Raw genomic sequence first — 17926 nt, 5'->3', positions numbered from 1 at the left:
GTGGGTGTGTGATACCCGCCCCTGCCTGAGGCACCCTCCCCTGCCTTTAGGTAGTGCTCTGGCTACGTGTGGCTTCTGAGAATGCTGGGACTGTCATGCCTTTCAGTGACCATGCCTGCATTGTGAGAGAAAAATGACAAGGAATTGAATTCACGTCTACGTTGAGCTTCCCTAGTGGCTCAGTTGGTAAAGAATCTGCCTGTAGTGCAGGAGACCCAGGTTCGATGTCTGGGTTGGGAAGATCCCCTGCAGAAGGAAATGGCAACCCACTCCAGTATTCTTGCCTGGAGAATTTCACGGACAGAGGAGCCAGGCAGGCTACAGTCCATGGGGTCACAAAGAGTTGGATAGGACTGTGCGACTGACTTTCACTTTCTACACTGAGCATAGAAAGTGACATTTTGGGTGCACAAAAGTGAAAGCTCAGCTATCCTGCTTAGGAGACTAAGGAAAATTATCACCATGATTTTTTTTGCTCAGCAGATTTCAAATCTGGGTTGAGTGTGCATAAATTTAATATAATGACAGTACCACTTGAATATGTACCACTTTAACATAATGACAGTACCACATTCTTTATGAGGCTCCAACCAGCCTCCACATTGAAAGTCACTGTACTGAAATTTGACTTGCATGATTTTGATAATTAAGTCATGGGGTCCTTTTTTGGGGTGGGGGTGGGGGCGGTGTGCCTTGTGGGATCTTACTTCCCCAGCAGGAATTGAACCTGGGCCCATGGCAGTTAATGCATGGAGTCCTCACCACTGGACCACCAGAGAATTCCCAAGCTGTGTTCTTCTTATTGCAGGTGTTGGTCAGGCTTCATTTAAATATTTTCAGTCAGCGGAGGAAGCAAGGCATGCCATCGAGGCTGTGCTGTCAGCTGATCCTCGGTCTGTATATCGACGGAAGCTCTGCCAAGATCGTCTTTTTTACTTTACAGTAGACACGGCACACGTTACATGCTGGTTTGGTGATGGTTTTGCGGAAGTCCTAAGGATCAAGCCGGCTTCTGAGCCTGTTCAGATGAGCAAGCCTGCGGAGTCCCCGGTGTCTTTGGGGTCGTGAGGATCCTCCATGGAGCCTGTAAGGCAGCCTGATTGACTTGGGTGTGGCTGTTGGGTTATCAGTACAAGCTAATGATGTGCCTTCTTTGCAAAAGGAAGCAACGTGGCACTTTGTGATCTCACACATTTGGTGATTTGGCTTGTTCATAATATTTATTTGAAAAACATGTATTTTAATAAACTAAGAGATATAGAATTTGGAGAAATCACTATATCGTGATTGCTTTTGATCAGTTAATACTGCAGAATCCAAAGGCAACGCTATGTCAGGGTTTTCTGAAAGAAGTCAGTTGTCCTTGGTACTTGGTAAAACTGGGCAGAAGTTAGGGGATGTGTTCAGCCATTCATGTTGGGGTTTTTTTTGTCTGAAAAAGCCTGATCTCTCTATTTTGTTCTAAATCAAACTGAGTTATGGTATCTTGAGAAACTAACAAATCAAAATAAAGTTGTTATAAAGATCTTTAGAGACTTTGCTCCCCGCACCCACGTATGTGTATATATTTAATCCTGATTCCAAAATGGTGACTTTAGGATTTCTTTGGATGTCTTTGTATCAGAAAAGAAAGTCATTCTGAGAAGTCCAAGAAAAATAACTTAATTACCGATTTATTTCTTATTTATTTCTTATTCATTCTATGACCATTGACTGAGAACTACCATGAGTGGGTTTCAGTGGTAGACTGAGATTAAACTGGATGCCGTTCTTGTTGCCAGTCATAGTTGTGGAGGAAGAAGACACAAGCTCATTGTTGGATTACAGTCAGATAAAGAGAGTAATTAAGTCTGTGCACGATTCCTGTGTGAACACCACACGGGAAGCAGCTTTAAGAACGTATTGCCCATAGATGATTTTAGCAATGTGATCCCGGATAGCTGAAGATTTATGATCAGCATAACCAAATTAGACACCTGTCAGCATGACACAGGCTTTCCTAATTGTAACCATAAATCTTAATAGCTGATTGATCATGGTTTTGAAATGAGCCCTGCTGCCTGTAGATACTTGCAGAGTCATTTGTGGCTCATGACTGCATTCCGGAAACAAACTGGGTTGTCTTTGAGATTACCTAGAACCTCTTGGGGAAGTATTTTTAATTTGATTTGTAAAAGCTTTTTATTTCGAGACAATTATAGGTTCATGTGTGTGCTAAGTCGCTTCAATGTGTCCGATGCTTTGTGACCCTGTGGACTGTAGCCTGTCAGGCTCCTCTGTCCATGGGGATTCTCCAGGCAAGAACACTAGAGTGGGTTGCTATGCTTTCCTTCGGGGGATCTTCCCCACCCAGGGATCAAACCCCCATCTCCAGGTGGATTCTTTACTGCTAACCCTATAAATTCATAGGAAATTGCAAAAATAGTGCCGAAGGCCTGTGACCCCTTCACCTAGCTTCTTCTCATGGTAACATCTTACATAACTATGGTATAATGTTAAAACTAGGAAACTGACATTGGTAACAATCCATCCTTTATTTTGATTTTGAATTCTTATCTCTTAAAATCACTTTGAGACTGAGTGACTTCCCTGGTGGCTCAGACGGTAAAAGTATCTGCCTACAATATGGGAGACCTGGGTTCCATCCCTGGGTTGGGAACATCCCCTGGAGAAGGAAATGGCAACCCACTCCAGTACTCTTGCCTGAAAAATCCCATGGATGGAGGAGCCTGGTAGGCTACAGTCCACGGGGTCACAGAGTCAGACACAACTGAGTGACTTCACTTTCACTTTCAGGTCTTGAAACACAAAATGTTGATACTTAATATGGAGAAAATAACTCTGAGGACCATACCAGTCAACTTTCTAGCAAGAGGACTCTTCCGTTGTTTGCGGTTTTAACATACATTCTCAGGGTTTTAGAACTAAAACCCTAAATATAATCCAGCTTAGTTTTCTGCCAGCTCATCAGTCTCTTCAGTATTTCCAATGTTTGGCCTTTTTTCCCTGCATAAGCCCCTCAGTGACGACCCTTCACCCCTGCCCTGTGTAGCTCATTATTAAAGGGTTCTTCCTTTACATGAGAGCAGATCTGTTCTCTGATAACTACACTCTCTGGCAGGGCCATAGAGGGTGAGGCTGATCACCCTGTCATGTTTTTTTTTTTTAGCTGTTTCTCATACAAGTTCTATAGCCTCTACCAACCCTCAATCCTTGACTCCCCTGTGTGAGTTTTTGTCTCTAGGCAAGAAAATGTCCGGTTGTGAGGAAGTTCATATCTCTAGGTTATGAACTTCCATCCCTCAGCAAGAGAAGTCATTGGAAGTAAACCTTCCAATCCTTTCCATCTCGGGAACTTTTTCTAAAGAAAGGGACACAAATGACATCCACCTTCCAGGTTAGCCTTGGCTTTCTGGTGCCTGTAGGGGGAGCCCTGAGAGCTGATAATTTTCACTAGTTTGGAGAGTAACTCCAGGAGCTCAAGCTGTTCAGGTAATTTTGGCTTTCCGCCCATCTGCTCCAGCTCTCCAAAACAGTAACTAGCACAGGGAATGCTGATATTTATCAATCACATATATATATAGAGAGGAGAAGGATTAGTGCCACTTATTACATTTTAAAATTGTAGTTGGCTTAAGGTGTGGGATGGATTATTCCAGTGTGTGGAGGCTGGAATTAGCAAAACCCATAAGCCTTTGACTGTGTGGATCACAATAAACTGTGGAAAATTCTGAAAGAGATGGGAATACCAGATCACCTGACCTGCCTCTTGAGAAACCTATATGCAGGTCAGGAAGCAACAGTTAGAACTGGACATGGAACAACAGACTGGTTCCAAATAGGAAATGTCAAGGCTGTATATTGTCACCCTGCTTATTTAACTTATATGCAGAGTACATTATGAGAAATGCTGGGCTGGAAGAAGCACAAGCTGGAATCAAGATTGCCGGGAGAAATATCAATAACCTCAGATATGCAGATGACACCACCCTTACAGCAGAAAATGAAAAGGAACTAAAAAGCCTCTTGATGAAAGTGAAAGAGGAGAGTGAAAAAGTTGGCTTAAAGCTCAATGTTCAGAAAACTAAGATCATGGCATCTGATCCCATCACTTCATGGGAAATAGATGGGGAAACAGTGGAAACAGTGTCAGACTTTATTTTTGGGGGCTCCAGAATCACTGCAGATGGTGATTGCAGCCATGACATTAAAAGACACTTACTCCTTGGAAGGAAAGTTATGACCAACCTAGATAGCATATTCAAAAGCAGAGATATTACTCTGCCAACAAAAGGCCATCTAGTCCTTTGTTGTCTATGGTTTTTCCAGTGGTCATGTATGGATGTGAGAGTTGGACTGTAAAGAAAGCTGAGTGCTGAAGAATTGATGCTTTTGAACTGTGGTGTTGGAGAAAACTCTTGAGAGTCCCTTGGACTGCAAGGAGATCCAACCAGTCCATCCTAAAGATCAGTCCTGGCCATTCATTGGAAGGACTGATGCTGAAGCTGAAACTCCAATACTTTGGCCACCTGATGCGAAGAGTTGACTCATCGGAAAAGACTGATGCTGGGAGGGATTGGGGGCAGGAGGAGAAGGGGACGACAGAGGATGAGATGGTTGGATGGCATTACCGACTCGATGGACATGAATTTGGGTAGACTCCAGGAGTTGGTGATGGACAGGAAGGCCTGGGGTACTGCGATTCATGGGGTCACACAGTCGTACACGACTGAGCGACTGAACTGAACTGAACTGATGAACCGTTTGTTTATCAAGCTCTTGTTGGTAGTTTTCTTTTTATGATACGGTCCCAAAGGATGAAGGCACCATTATAATGAAATCTGTATCAGTTACTACACTTTTAGTGGGTCCTTGGCACTGGGCTGCTTGCTTTCTCTACATTGACCAGGGGTTAAATGATGTGCTCAGGCTCACACAGCTGGTTGGCCAAGCACTGAGGATGTCATCCCTGTCATCCGACCTGGCCCTGGAGTTGGTTCCCTTCCCACTGTGGCTCTCATACCTTCCCCTGTGCAGGGGCAGATGCTCAGCTGACCCAGATGCTTTATTTGAGGTTTCATATGCTTCATTGGAGAAGGAAATAGCAGCCTACTCCAGTATTCTTGCCTGGAGAATTCCATGGAGAGAAGAGCCTAGCGCGCTACAGTCCATGCGGTCGCAAAGAGTTGGACAGGACTGAGTAACTAACACACACAGATGCTTCATAAGCACAGCATGCTTCACCTAGAGTGATGTTCATGGGAATCTAACCACTAAATGAAGAGGAAGGAGAATAGGGACAGGGATGCCCATTCCCACTAGATCTGCCTGGCACCTCCGCAGCGTGGGAAATGTGGGGAGCTCTGTGACTGGCCTCAGAAACTTTACACCCTGCTTTCTGCTCAGCCCTGTGCTACCTCTGTGACCTTGGGCGAGTCACTGAGCCCATCTCCACCTCCCTGACCTTATGGAGTTGTTGTTACAAGGATAATGCTTGGGAAAGTATTTTCTAAACTCTTCTGTGGTCTGTAAACTTATGTCATTTCAATTTTATCTTTTAAGAAACAGACTCACAGATTTATTTATTTTTGCTGTGCTGGGGCTTTGTTGCTTTGCGTGGGCTTTTCTCTAGTTGTGGTGAACAGGGACTACTCTAAGAGTCCTCTCATCGCAGTGGCTTCTCTTGTTGCGGAGCACAGGCTCTAGGGTGCGAGGGCTCAGTAGCTGTGGCCCACGGGTCCAGTTGCTCTGAGGCATGTGGGATCCTTCCAGACCTGGAATCAAACCTGTGTCCCCTGCATTGGCAGGTGGACTCCCCAACCACTGGACCACCAGGGAAGTCCAACTTAGGTCATTTTTAAATTGTACCTGTCATCATCAACACGCTTTCTCTGACAGTCTGCTCTGGCTTACGTGACTGGATAAGCAGACTCAGGAGAATCAAGGGGTGCTTCAAGTCCAATGTATGGAAGGCCTTATTTTATTATTATTATTAGCATTACAGAATTTTCTTTTAAAGAACTTCTTTTAGCTAGTTATAGGATGTTTTGCTAAGGGAACTGACAAAGTGCCCCCATCTTAAGGACCCAGGTGACTTTATGCCACCTGCCCACCTGGCTCTCCCTCCTGAAATTGTATATGTACCAGGAGCTGCCTTCACTGCCTGCACACCACCCCCAGCTCAGGCCCTTCCTCACTCATGATCCTTCTCAGCACCCTTTCTCTCCCGCCTTCTTTCCTAATGCCAGCCCAAGTATTTCAGGGTAGTCTGCACTTCTTTTGTATGAAAGTAGAATTGTAATCATAAAGTGCAGTTATTAAGGTAAGTTCTACCTCTGACAGAAAAGAGATGAGTCGAAAGGATTAAAGCTCAATGAAATACAATAAGGATTTTTGGCCATTGTTAAAAATAAGGTTCCTCATCTAAGGAGTTCTCAAATGACTCTCCAGCATCCTTGTTATTCTGCTGTCTGCCCCTTCTCTTGCCTTTGTGAGTTACCAGAAGGGCAACGCACAGAGAACTCAAGATTCAGGTCAGTGCATGTGAATGTAAGTGACAAGCACAAGAGAAGCCTTTCTCAGCGCCCACAGGAGCTGGGGGGAGAGACAGAAACTCAGTGGTACACTCTCTCTCTACTGATGGAGGGGGCTGCTTGGCCTATGAACTTATGCCACACAAACCAGTCAAGTTTGGGCCCACGTATATTTACATTGAGGAGAAGGCAATGGCACCCCACTCCAGTACTCTTGCCTGGAAAATCCCATGGATGGAGGAGCCTGGTAGGCTGCAGTCCATGGGGTCGCTGAGGGTTGGGCATGACTGAGCGACTTCACTTTCACTTTTCACTTTCATGCATTGGAGAAGGAAATGGCAACCCACTCCAGTGTTCTTGGCTGGAGAATCCCAGGGACGGGGGAGCCTGGTGGGCTGCCATCTATGGGGTCGCACAGAGTCAGACACGACTAAAGTGACTCAGCAGCAGCAGCATATTTACATTGTGTTGACAAAAACAGTAGGATTGGATATAACACAGTTCCCCACCTCTTCTACCTTGTAGATAACTGGAAAATTCTATTCAGATTCTTCACTAATTCTTCATGCAATTCAAGATATATAGAACTTTTTAATTCAATGTTAACAAATTTTATTTTTTAAAAAATTACCCACATGCTAAACACTGAAGAAGTGTCATAATTCTTCACAGTGGTGTAGATGTTATGGTTTGCAAAGCCATTTAAAATATATTGACTCATTTGGTATCTTAGCATTTTGGGTGGATTTTGCTTCTGGGTGCTAAGCTGGGAGCCTAACTGGTATTTCAAACAGGGCACAGCAGACTATACTCTGAAGGCCCAGTTTAGCCCACAGCCTGTTTTTGTGCAGCTTAAGAGACAAGATTGGTCTTTACTTTTTAAAAAGATTGTGAACAAAAACAAACAGCCCCCCAAACAGAACCAGTGACAGAGATCATGGCCTGCAAAGCTGAAAATACTTGCCATCTGGCCCTTTACAGAAGTTTACGGACCCCGACTTAGAACATTATTTTTCTGAGAGGGTGTTTTGAGTTCTAGAAAAGTTATTTATGAAGTAGGTTTTTGAGTTATCACGTGCTTCTAAATCATGAACTGTACATTTTGGAAAGATTTTGTCATATAGCCACATGAGAAAATTTACCAATACAACATAAATAGTAAACTGTTACAGTGTTCTATTCATACATGTAAAACAGGATTATAACAAATCCATGTTTACACATATGTAGAAACTTCTAGAAGGATAAATACAGGTATGCTAACAATGGTTGCTTGGTGGGGAGGCATGTTCTTTGGCGGCTAAGGGAACTTTTCACTTCTCTGCAGTATACTGTAGATTTTTTTCTAATCATGAGAATGTTTTTATTTATTTTTAAGTTTTTTATTTATTTATTTTTTGGCTGCGCTGGGTCTTTGTTGCTGCACATGGGCTTTCTCTAGTTGCAGCGAGCATAGGCTGCTCTCTGTGGTGCATGGGCTTCTCACTGTGGTGGCTTCTCGGTGCAGAAAATGGGCTCTGGGGTGAGTGGGCTTCAGTAGTTGCAGCACTTGGTCTTAGCAGTTGTGGCACACGGGTTTGTTGCTTCATGGCATGTGCAGTCTTCCTGGACCAGGGATCAAGCCTCTGTCCCCTGCATTGGTGGGTGGACTCAACCACTGGACCACTTAGGGAAGTCTTGCATGTGTTGTTTTTATATGTGGAGCATGCTGCTGCTGCTGCTAAGTCGCTTCAGTCGTGTCCGATTCTTTGTGACCCCATAGACGGCAGCCCACCAGGCTCCCCCGTCCCTGGGATTCTCCAGGCAAGAACACTGGAGTGGGTTGCCATTTCCTTCTCCAATGCATGAAAATGAAAAGTGAAAGTGAAGTCGCTCAGTCATGTCCGACTCTTAGCGACCCCATGGACTGCAGCCTACCAGGCTCCTCCATCCATGGGATTTTCCAGGCAAGAGTACTGGAGTGGGGTGCCATTGCCTTCTCCGATATGTGGAGCATAAGGAGAATAAAATGTCCTAACTTAAATAAGTTCAATTATATAAATATTAAACTATGTATCTTTGTCCTCTCCCCCCCAAAAAGATCTGGTAAATATAGTTAGAGACATTTTTTTCTCCTAGAGCATCACGTGTGGATCAGAGAACCAGAAACCACTCAGGTCACACATCAGCTGTGGAGCTGAGCCATTTGCGGCAGGTAAACTGGCTGGGGCTGGGCAGCTTGTTCCCGAGTATGCACTGATCTTTTCTCTTCTCCCAGAGACAAGGTTTTGGATAAGGCATTGTGCCTCCAGGCGGAAGACAGGCGCCTATATGGATGGTGTTTCTGGCAGAGGGCTGAGCCGCTGAGAGCACCTTAGACCCATACTTGCCAAACCTGTGCAGTTCATCCAATCTGGAAGAAGGAATGGGTCTCTGCTTGCAGGATGCATTAGTGGGTGTTAGCTACACCCACTAGCTCTCTGTCTACTTGCATTTAGCACAGGCCATGTGACGGATGGGGGTTGCTCTCCCTGGGTCCCCAGGGCCAGCCCTTACCCACTGTCAGAATGGGAACTCTGAGCTCAGTCAGCAGGAAAGGAGAGGCTAAGAACTGGGAATTAGCTGTTCCCTTAGGTCAAGGGGAGATGGAAGTGGGGCAGACTAGGAGGAAGGGCAGGCTGGCACAGTGGCAGGTGGCAGAGTCTGTTGGTGGTGGTGGAGTAGGGCTGTTGACAGATTGGAGGCTCAGGCTCTACCTGGGTTGGGAAGGAATCGAGGTCTGAGAGAACTGACAGAGCCAAGGCAGGACGGAGTCCCAGAGGGATTAGGTGGGTTATCTAGGGACTTCAGGGACAGGAAGTCAGGGACCCCCTCATATCGGAGCTGGAGATTTTTATTCCTTAGTTCTTTGACCAGCATCCTATATTTGCCAAGATAAAAGATCACATTCAAAGTTACCTTACATATAGGAGGACAACACGAGTAAGAAGTGCTTGGAAACAGGCAAGGGGGAAAACAAGCAACATAAAGTGGACTGATTAGTGAAGCCATGCACAGACTATGTGCTGGGTCCTATGGTGGGAGGAGCTTGGTCATCAGAGCTTGCCCTCTCTTCCTCTTGGCGTCCTACCACACAGACAAGCCTGGGTTAGCCTACTAGATGGTTAGGGATACATGGCTGAGTCTCAGCAGACACCAAACTGGTCACCAGACATATAAGTGAAGCTATCCTACATCATCCAACTCTTGAGTTGGCCTAGATGGCCCAGCCAACACACAGAATCATGAAGGGGAAACTTGTTCATTTTTTTATGTCCCTGTTTTTGGGATGATTTGCTATAAAACAAAAGCTAGCTTATGCATTTAATTACCACACCCTTGAGAGGAGCAGTGGAAGACGGGAATTTATTTAGCAGGAGGGTTAACATGACAAAATGCTTAAGTGAAAAAGGGGTTTTTAAGGCAGGATAGATTTTTGTGATGAAAGTCATGAAAAAGTAATAGTAGCTAACATGCTAGGTACTGGAGTTAAGAGTATCAGTATGGATTATCTCATTATAAGGAAAAATACTGTTATCTCTGTTGTACAGATGAGAAGCTGAGGCTCAAGGGCATTAAATTACAAGGTTTCATGGTTAGAAAGCGGGAAAATTTAGGACAGAAATCCTGAGTCTATCAGACTGCACAAACAACATTTTAAACATTAATAACTCCAAGCTTTCCAGCCCAGAAACATTTTTATTGTTGTTTAGTCACTAAGTTGTATCCGACTCTTTGTGACCCCATGGACTGTAGCCACACACTCCCGCCCACCCCCCACCCCCCAAGGCTCCTCTGTCTGTGGGATTTCCCAGGCAAGAATGCTGGAGTGGGTTGCCATTTCCTTCTTCAGGAGATCTTCCCAACTCAGGGATCAAACTTGTGTCTCCTGAATTGATAGACAGTTTCTTTACCACTGTGCCACCTGGGAAGCCCTTCCAGCCTAGAGGAATCTATAAATGGTGGTTCCATAAACTCCAGTGGGAGAGCCATAAAGTGAAGCTAAAACCAAGTCCACCACCTGTCTCCCTCAGATCACATCTCTGATTTCTGGATAAACATTTAGTGAACTCATGCAGTTGTTTCTGCTCCCTGCTAAAATCCCAGTAAATTGCAGCAAAAAGGGAAAACTAAACCCAAAGCAGAAATCAAGGAAACAGGAGATTAAAAGTAGAAACCAGTAAAACCAAAAGCTGGTTATTTTGGGTCAATTTGATAAACTTCTTTCTAGACTGATCAGAAAAAAAGAAAACATCAATTAACAGTATTAGGAATTAGAGGTGACACATCTGTAGATTGTGCTGATATTTAAAGGGAATGTTATGAACAACTTTGTGCCAATTTTAAAAACATAGATGAAATGAATAAAAACTATGAATATACAAATTACAAAAACTGATTAAAGAAATAAATAACTTGAAGCGCCTTTATATCTATTAAAGGAATCAAAATTGTAGTTAAAAACCTTTCCTCACAGAAAACCTCAGGTGCAGATGACTTCCCTGGTGAATTCTATCAAATATTTAAGGAAGAAAAAAATTCTAAATAAGCTCTTAAAATCCTGAAAATGAGGGAATACTTTCCAACTCATTCTATGACCCCAACATTACCATGATGCCAAAACCAGACAAAAATATTACAAGAAAGAAAACTATAGACCACTATGTCTCATTTGCAAAAATTCTAAACAAAATTTTAGGAAATTTAATACAACAACATATTAGAGGATAATATATCATGACCAAGTAGGGCTTACCCCAGGAATGTCTAGTTGGTTTTAACATTAAATAAATCAACATAATTCACCACATTTACAATCTGTAACAGAAAAACTCTATGCTCGTTTTGATAGATGCTGAAAAAACATTTGACCAAATAGCCAATCTGGTAACAACTGTCAGAAAACCAGGAATAGAATGGAACTCCTCAGTCTCATAAAGGGCATCTACAAAAAAGTCTACAGCCAACATCATACTTAGTGTGAAAGACTGATTGCTTTCCAGACTAAGATCAAGAAGACAAGGATGTCTATACATACCGCTTCTATCCAGTATTGTACTGCAGGTACTAGCTAATGCAGTTAAGGCAAGAAAAAGAAAAAGCACACAGATTAGAAAGGGGGAAATACAATTTTCCTTATTTACAGGTGATACATCTATGTAGAAAGTCCTAAATAGTCAACAGAAAAAGCCACAGGACTAATAAGTGAGTTTAACAAAAGTTATAAGGAATATAAGGTCAAAAAACCAAAAAATTTTAAATTAAAAAATTAAAAAAATTTTTTTTTTGCTGCACCACATGGCTTGCAAGGATCTTAGTTCCCCAAGCAGGGATTGAACGCAGGCCCATGGCAGTGAAAGTCCTAACCACTGGACCACCAGGAATTTCAAACAAAAATCAATTTTATCTCTCTATATTAGCAGTGAACAATTGGAAACTCAAAATAGCATTTATGTAAAAATATGAAATAGAGATAAAATTTATCAAGATATGTGTAGTATTTGTACACAGAAAATTACAGAACTTTACCAAGGGAAATTGAAGAAGGCCTAAATACATTGAGAGATCTACAGTGTTTGTGAATTAGAGAACATGGTATCATTAAAATAAAATATCAGCTCTCCTCAAATTGATTTATGGATGGAAGGAAATGGAGCAGGCAGACTCTCTGAGCCAAGGAGAACTTCAATGGGAAAATCCTGAGACTGGCTCGCATCTCTATCTCCAGTATCAGCCTCAGTCCATCAGCAAGCTACTCTTTAAGGCTTGGCTGTTCCCAATCTTGGGCAACCAGCACTCTTCAGGGGGAGGACAGTTCCCTGGTCACTGGACCCCACTGACCACTCAGACGTCCATTCAGTTTCTGTGCGCCTCCCAGCTCACTGGCCCTCAGGACATCCTTCAATTGTGGCTCAGGAGCTGCAGTCTTCTTGGACTTGTCCCTGGACATTTTGGCCTTCAAAGGAATTCCTAAATTAATCTCCAGCATCCTTTTCCTAAAGTAGGAAGACGATGCTCCCCTCGAGACCTCTTCCTCTCTTTTCTCTGCCTCTGGGTCTCTGCTTCTCCGTGACTGGAATCTGTTGGGACATGACTTCACTCTCATTTCTGGGTCATGTCCTGCCATTATTTGACTTGGAGTGACTCCAGACTGCTTCTCCCATCCCCCGTACATTCCCACTCTGCCACAGTTTGTCCATGATGATGGGTGTGAGAAGCTAAAAAGTTTGTTTGCTCTTCTCCTCAGACTTAAGGTCCTGTGTGGACCATGGCCAGCATCTCAGGACCATCTGAGCTTCCTTGTTCACAGCTGAGCAACCGGGAGAGGACTGTCCAAGATGGGGGCTGAACTTTTGTGATCAGCTTGTCTCCTGACCTGCCAAGGGTTTCTCCCTCAGCTTAGCCATCCCTCATCCCATGGGTGGCTGAGAGAGAAAGGTGGGCTGAGGAAGAGGCCATGATTGAGTCTCTGTTAACTAAATGGTTTATGGATTCAAGGAGCTTGAGAGGTAAGCCCTAACTTTGCTGTACTCCAAACCATATAATCTGGGCTTCTGGTGCTTGTCTAACATCTGGATCAGGCAGGAAAACTTCCAAGAGGGTAATTCCCTGATGGTACAGTGGATAAGAATCCACCGGCCTATACAGGGGACATGGGTTTGATCCCTGGTCCAGAAACATTCCATGTGCTGCAGAGCAACTAAGCCTGTACTGCACAACTAATGAGCCAAGCTTTAGAGTCTTCAAGCTGCAACTCCTGAAGCCCATCTGCCTAGAGCCTGTGCTCTGCAACAAGAGAAGCCACCACAATGAGAAGCCCATGCACTGCAGCAAAGAGCAGCCCCTGCTCACCACAGCTAAAGCCCCTACACAACAATGAAGACCCAGCACAAACAACAATAAAGCAATCATTTTTTTTTTTAAGTTTCCAAGAGGTATTCAGATGGTGCTCCTGACTCCCAGGAGGAGGCAGTGTACGGGTGGCCACACGCCATGAACTACACTCACCTATAGGGCTCCTGCCAGAGTCATCTACTCAACTTCTTGTCCAGGTGAATCTTCAGGGTGTTTTCCAGTTGCCTCTGATCTAATTTCTCCCTTGAATCCCCAGGTGACATACAAAGTCACTTCCTGTCTCCTCAGAGTCAGACCCCGTACTCCTCACAGGGTGGCTTTCTAAAAACCTAGGTTGTTTGAGAGCTCTTTCTCAGGCAACATGCCAGGGTTCTTGTGGGTCACTTTGCCAGCACTTTCACATGGAAATTCCCTGGTTCCCTCAGTGTCCTGTGGCCAAGATTCTCCCTTGCTGCTTTGGCCCCCCACAGAGGGCTCTGAAGGTTCATAATTCCCTGCCAGTTTGCCCCAAGGCTGTCTCTGTACCAGGCGGGCCCAGTGTTGGATGAAACTCTTTGAAAGGTGGTGCTCAAGCTACCAGCAGATCTCAATGCTAGTAGGAGATTCTTCAGCCAGTATGGAGCCTGGTACTTGGGGACAAAGAGGCCACGTTACACTGAGGAATATTGGGAGTGAGAGGATAAAAGTTTTCCTGAGATCTTTGGACCAAGAGTTCCAGCTGCTTATGCTGTAAGTCCTGCTCTGGGAGTTAGGCCTGAGAGACTGTACTTCATCCCGGGGTTCAGAGAAGGACACTAGGCAGGCCCTGTCTGGGGTGACAGAGTAGGAGAGAGGTTGAATGTAGGCCTGAGTTAGGGGTGGGATTCAAGATCAGAGTGGACTGGGGCTACAGTGGGGATTCTTTAGCCTGAATATGGACTGGGAATGTACTGAATAAGACAAAAGGAGACCCTAGTGGGGACCAGCCACCCAAGGCCAGGACAGTAGCCCCAGGGACTCACTGTGCTGAGAGGGGAGACCCTGAAAGAGCTGGCTCCATTTCTGCTGCAAACAGTCCCTCTGAACTTCGGGACTTGGGAACTGCCCTGGCCTGCCGCCCCTGTGGTTTGTCTATGATGCTCTACAGGGCTTGGGAGTCTGTGGGTGTCCTGTGTGTCCACAAGAGACTCTGAAGTAGTCCTGGAAGATTTCCTTGGTAGTCTGCCTCAGTTGCTTGGTAAGTTGCTTCCTCCTTTTCTCTGTCCTCCATAATTTGGAAATGAGCTCTTTTTGTGACTTGTGTCTCCAGGAGCCCCTGGAGGTCAGGGCTGAGGAAGATAGGCTACCAGCTCAGCACACCTGCTGGCTGAGTTCCCCAGCGACAAGGAACCTCTGAGGGAGGGGAGGGCTCTGAACTGTGGAAGGCAAAGGAATGTGGAGGCCACTGCAACTTCCCAACCTCCCAGACATTGGAAGGTGACTGCTACAATCACCCTATCATGATGCTCCCAGCAGGGATCTTCCACAAACTGTCCTCATCAAGAAGCCTGCCCAGATGGCTGCACAAACAGGATGTATAAACTACGGCTGGGAGCAGGATGGGGATGTGAGGGCTCAGCAGGCTGGGCAGGAGCCACCTTCTCCATATCACTGACTCGAAGATGCTACTTTTATTCCTTGAGGGTTCCTCTCACATTCCCTTCCCTGTAGAATTACCCTCCCATGTCAACCATGGTTGCACGGGGGCCCTGCAATCAGAATCCATGCTAGGAAGAGGGGGACAAGACAAGAGATTCGTCAATACCTGCTTTCCCAAAGAGCAAGCAGGTCCCATGTCATGCGCACTCCTTTCTGGAAAATTCTCCTAGGAAATCAGAAGACTTGGTTACATGTAGGGAAGGAAGGAGCAAAGAATCTTATAGGAGACTGAGCAAAACCAAATGAACCAGTCTTCTAGATAATTGGGGAAGCTTTTGATGCATCTTTGAATCTAGCACAGCTCTGTGCTCAGTGGCTTATGTATCGCAGATACTCGGTGTTTTTGTTAAAGGGAAAATTTTGTGTAAATGAACAAAGGAACAAAGAATAGATGAATAAATGATTAGGGGGGGAAAAAACTGCCCTCTGAGGGAGGCTCTTGGGAGACTAGACTTCAAGAGCCCCACGCATTAGCATGCAAGGTCAAACAGTGACAATAGACAGGCTCAAGTATGGGAGAGCTGTGAGGGATGAAGGCCAAGTGTATCTCGAGGAATCTGAGCCTTAGAAAAGTTAAAACAATCTGTCCCAAATCAGGACCCCGAAGGTCTGCCTCCGGATATCCATTACACTGTGTCTCACACTGCCACCTGCTGGGCAAGACCCACCGGCCAGCTCCACCGTTCTTCCACTCCTAGGACGGACCTAGCAGGGAACCAGCGAAGTGCGGTAGGTTGTAACTCCTTCCTGTGACTCTCTCCGATGAGGGCTTTGCTTTCTAAGAGGGTGAGCTCTAGCAGACTGTGGATGTCTACCTGGGTCTCAGGAAAAGGAGAGATTAAGGTTAACCCTGGAGTACTATGGACTGAGTAGTCAGAACCTTACCTACCACATGCTCCCTCTTTGTTCCTCTTCCTCCCGCCACACTGATGCTGAAAAACAAGAAGAGAATGAGGGGCTTGGACTCAATTCTTATTCTCCCCTCTTTAGACAAATTATTATTCACAGATAAATCTTTCTATATTGCATTAACAGAGCTCTATGTTTCTATTTCATTCATTTATAAAATGGATATATATATATATATTTTTTTTTTTTTTTTGAAATCTCAAAAGTTGACTGTGTGGGGTTCCCAGTTGATTTTCTTCCATTGGTAGACCTCTCCTGAACAAAGGGACAAACTCTCAGACAGGATTTACTCCAGAAGGTGAGGTTCTGTGCCATGACAGCACTGTGGCTCCAGCGTCTGATTAGAGGCTCAGCATTGCTGTTTAGATCAGCTCTAACACAAAGGAAAGGCTTGGCCAAGACACCTGGATGCAGGGTTGGGGTGGGATATGACTGATGAACCAGTATTGAGGACTGTTCTTCAGTTTTTCTGCACTCTCTTAATAATCCAATCCATGGCCCCTGAATTGCATGGTTGGGTTTTTTCCCAGAGCCAGTTACAACACCAAACAGATGGTCTGGGGTATTGGACAAAGGCCCCACTAGTCTCTATTCTAGCCTCTCTCTCTCCCACAAAGATGATAGTGTCTTCTTTCATGAGAGTTCTCATCTCAGTTGTTTCTCTGGGCCAACATAGTTAGTTTAGAAAACTGGGAAGAGGGACAGGAAAGAAAAACCCTCGATTTCTGCTGGGGGCTCATTCTCAGTTTCTCTAGGGTGGTGGTTGGGGAGTGGGGGATAGCCTCTCAGCCTAGTAGTCCCTCAAGCTTTTCTAAATTCTCCCACTCTTCTCTGGGTCTTTTTTACTCTCCACTCCATATTTTCATGATATCATTTATCTTATGCTATTTCCTATTTCTTCCACCTAGAACTAGATATTAACCGGATCCTTCTTTACCCCTGGGAAATCTCAACTTGAACTTCATCAATTCCATAGACTTTGAAGCTCTTTCAGTTCTGGAATTTTTTGCTCATTTCCAGGGATTTACACTGAAGTCTTTAGCTCCAGCCTCTCCACGTAATCTGTTTTTGCCTTGCATCAACACAGACGCACAACTCATGCTTTGCTCCCTTCATTATTCTCAGAAAAATCCACTTACACATAAAAGAATTAGCAATGCAGCCCTTTTTAAAAGATGGTGTGGGAGTGACCAGAGGGAGACAGGCCCATAAACATACACCATAGTAAACAATTTAAAAATGCTCTCTGATGAATTCCCTTTCTTTCAAAATCCCTTTGCGTTAGTGTGCTTCCGAGGGCTCTCGGCTCTCCCTCCTTCACCCCTGCAGTGTCCACCTTGCTGGCCCCTCCCTCCTCTCTCCCAGGTGCCTCCCCTTTTCCCAACATTATAATGCTTCTCCCTTACTACACAGAGCAGTTCCCCTCTCCTAAAGCCCTGCCCAAACCTGCACATGCAAACCCATCCTGATTCGAAGACTAGGTGAGGCCTTCTCTTTAAGCATTTCAACTTTTAAAGGCAGTAGTTGGAGTTACACATGAAAATATACTTCAGTAATTTTGAGTCAGGCTTCCCTTGTGGCTCAGCTGGTAAAGAATTCGCCTGTAATGCGGGAGACCTGGGTATGATTCCTGGGTTGGGAAGATCCCCTGAAGAAGAGAAAGGCTGCCCACTCCAGTATTCTGGCCTAGAGAATTCCATGGACTATGTAGTCCATGGGGTTGCAAAGAGTTGGACACAACTGAGCACTTCCACTTTCTTTCCATTTTGAATCATGCCTAAGGTTATTTCTTCCATGAAGGATTTCTTGATTTTTATCATCTATTTTTTATATTTTTACCACCTTCTCTATTGAAATAATCTCAACATTTTTTTCTTTTGAGATCATGCATTTCACATTGTCAAATTTTCTTTTTTAACAGATTTATGAGGCAC

General features: G+C 44.7%; 1 protein-coding gene across 5 annotated transcripts in view; it reads left to right on the top strand.

The window, feature by feature from the left end:
- Positions 1-17926, top strand: part of TRMO (tRNA methyltransferase O) — a 40026-nt gene that overhangs the window by 9349 nt on the left and 12751 nt on the right. For 2 of the 5 annotated variants that reach the window (XM_024995533.2, NM_001097994.2), the window contains 1 exon segment: positions 809-1525. In XM_024995533.2, coding sequence (XP_024851301.1) covers positions 809-1068 — 260 coding nt within the window. In that variant the 3' untranslated portion in view covers positions 1069-1525. 5 annotated transcript variants of the gene reach the window in all.

This window comes from Bos taurus, chromosome 8 (assembly GCF_002263795.3).
Source record: "Bos taurus isolate L1 Dominette 01449 registration number 42190680 breed Hereford chromosome 8, ARS-UCD2.0, whole genome shotgun sequence".
Taxonomy (NCBI): Eukaryota; Metazoa; Chordata; class Mammalia; order Artiodactyla; family Bovidae; genus Bos; species Bos taurus.
The sequence above is the reverse complement of the archived record's forward strand: the minus strand, read 5'-3'. Positions and strand labels throughout refer to the sequence as shown.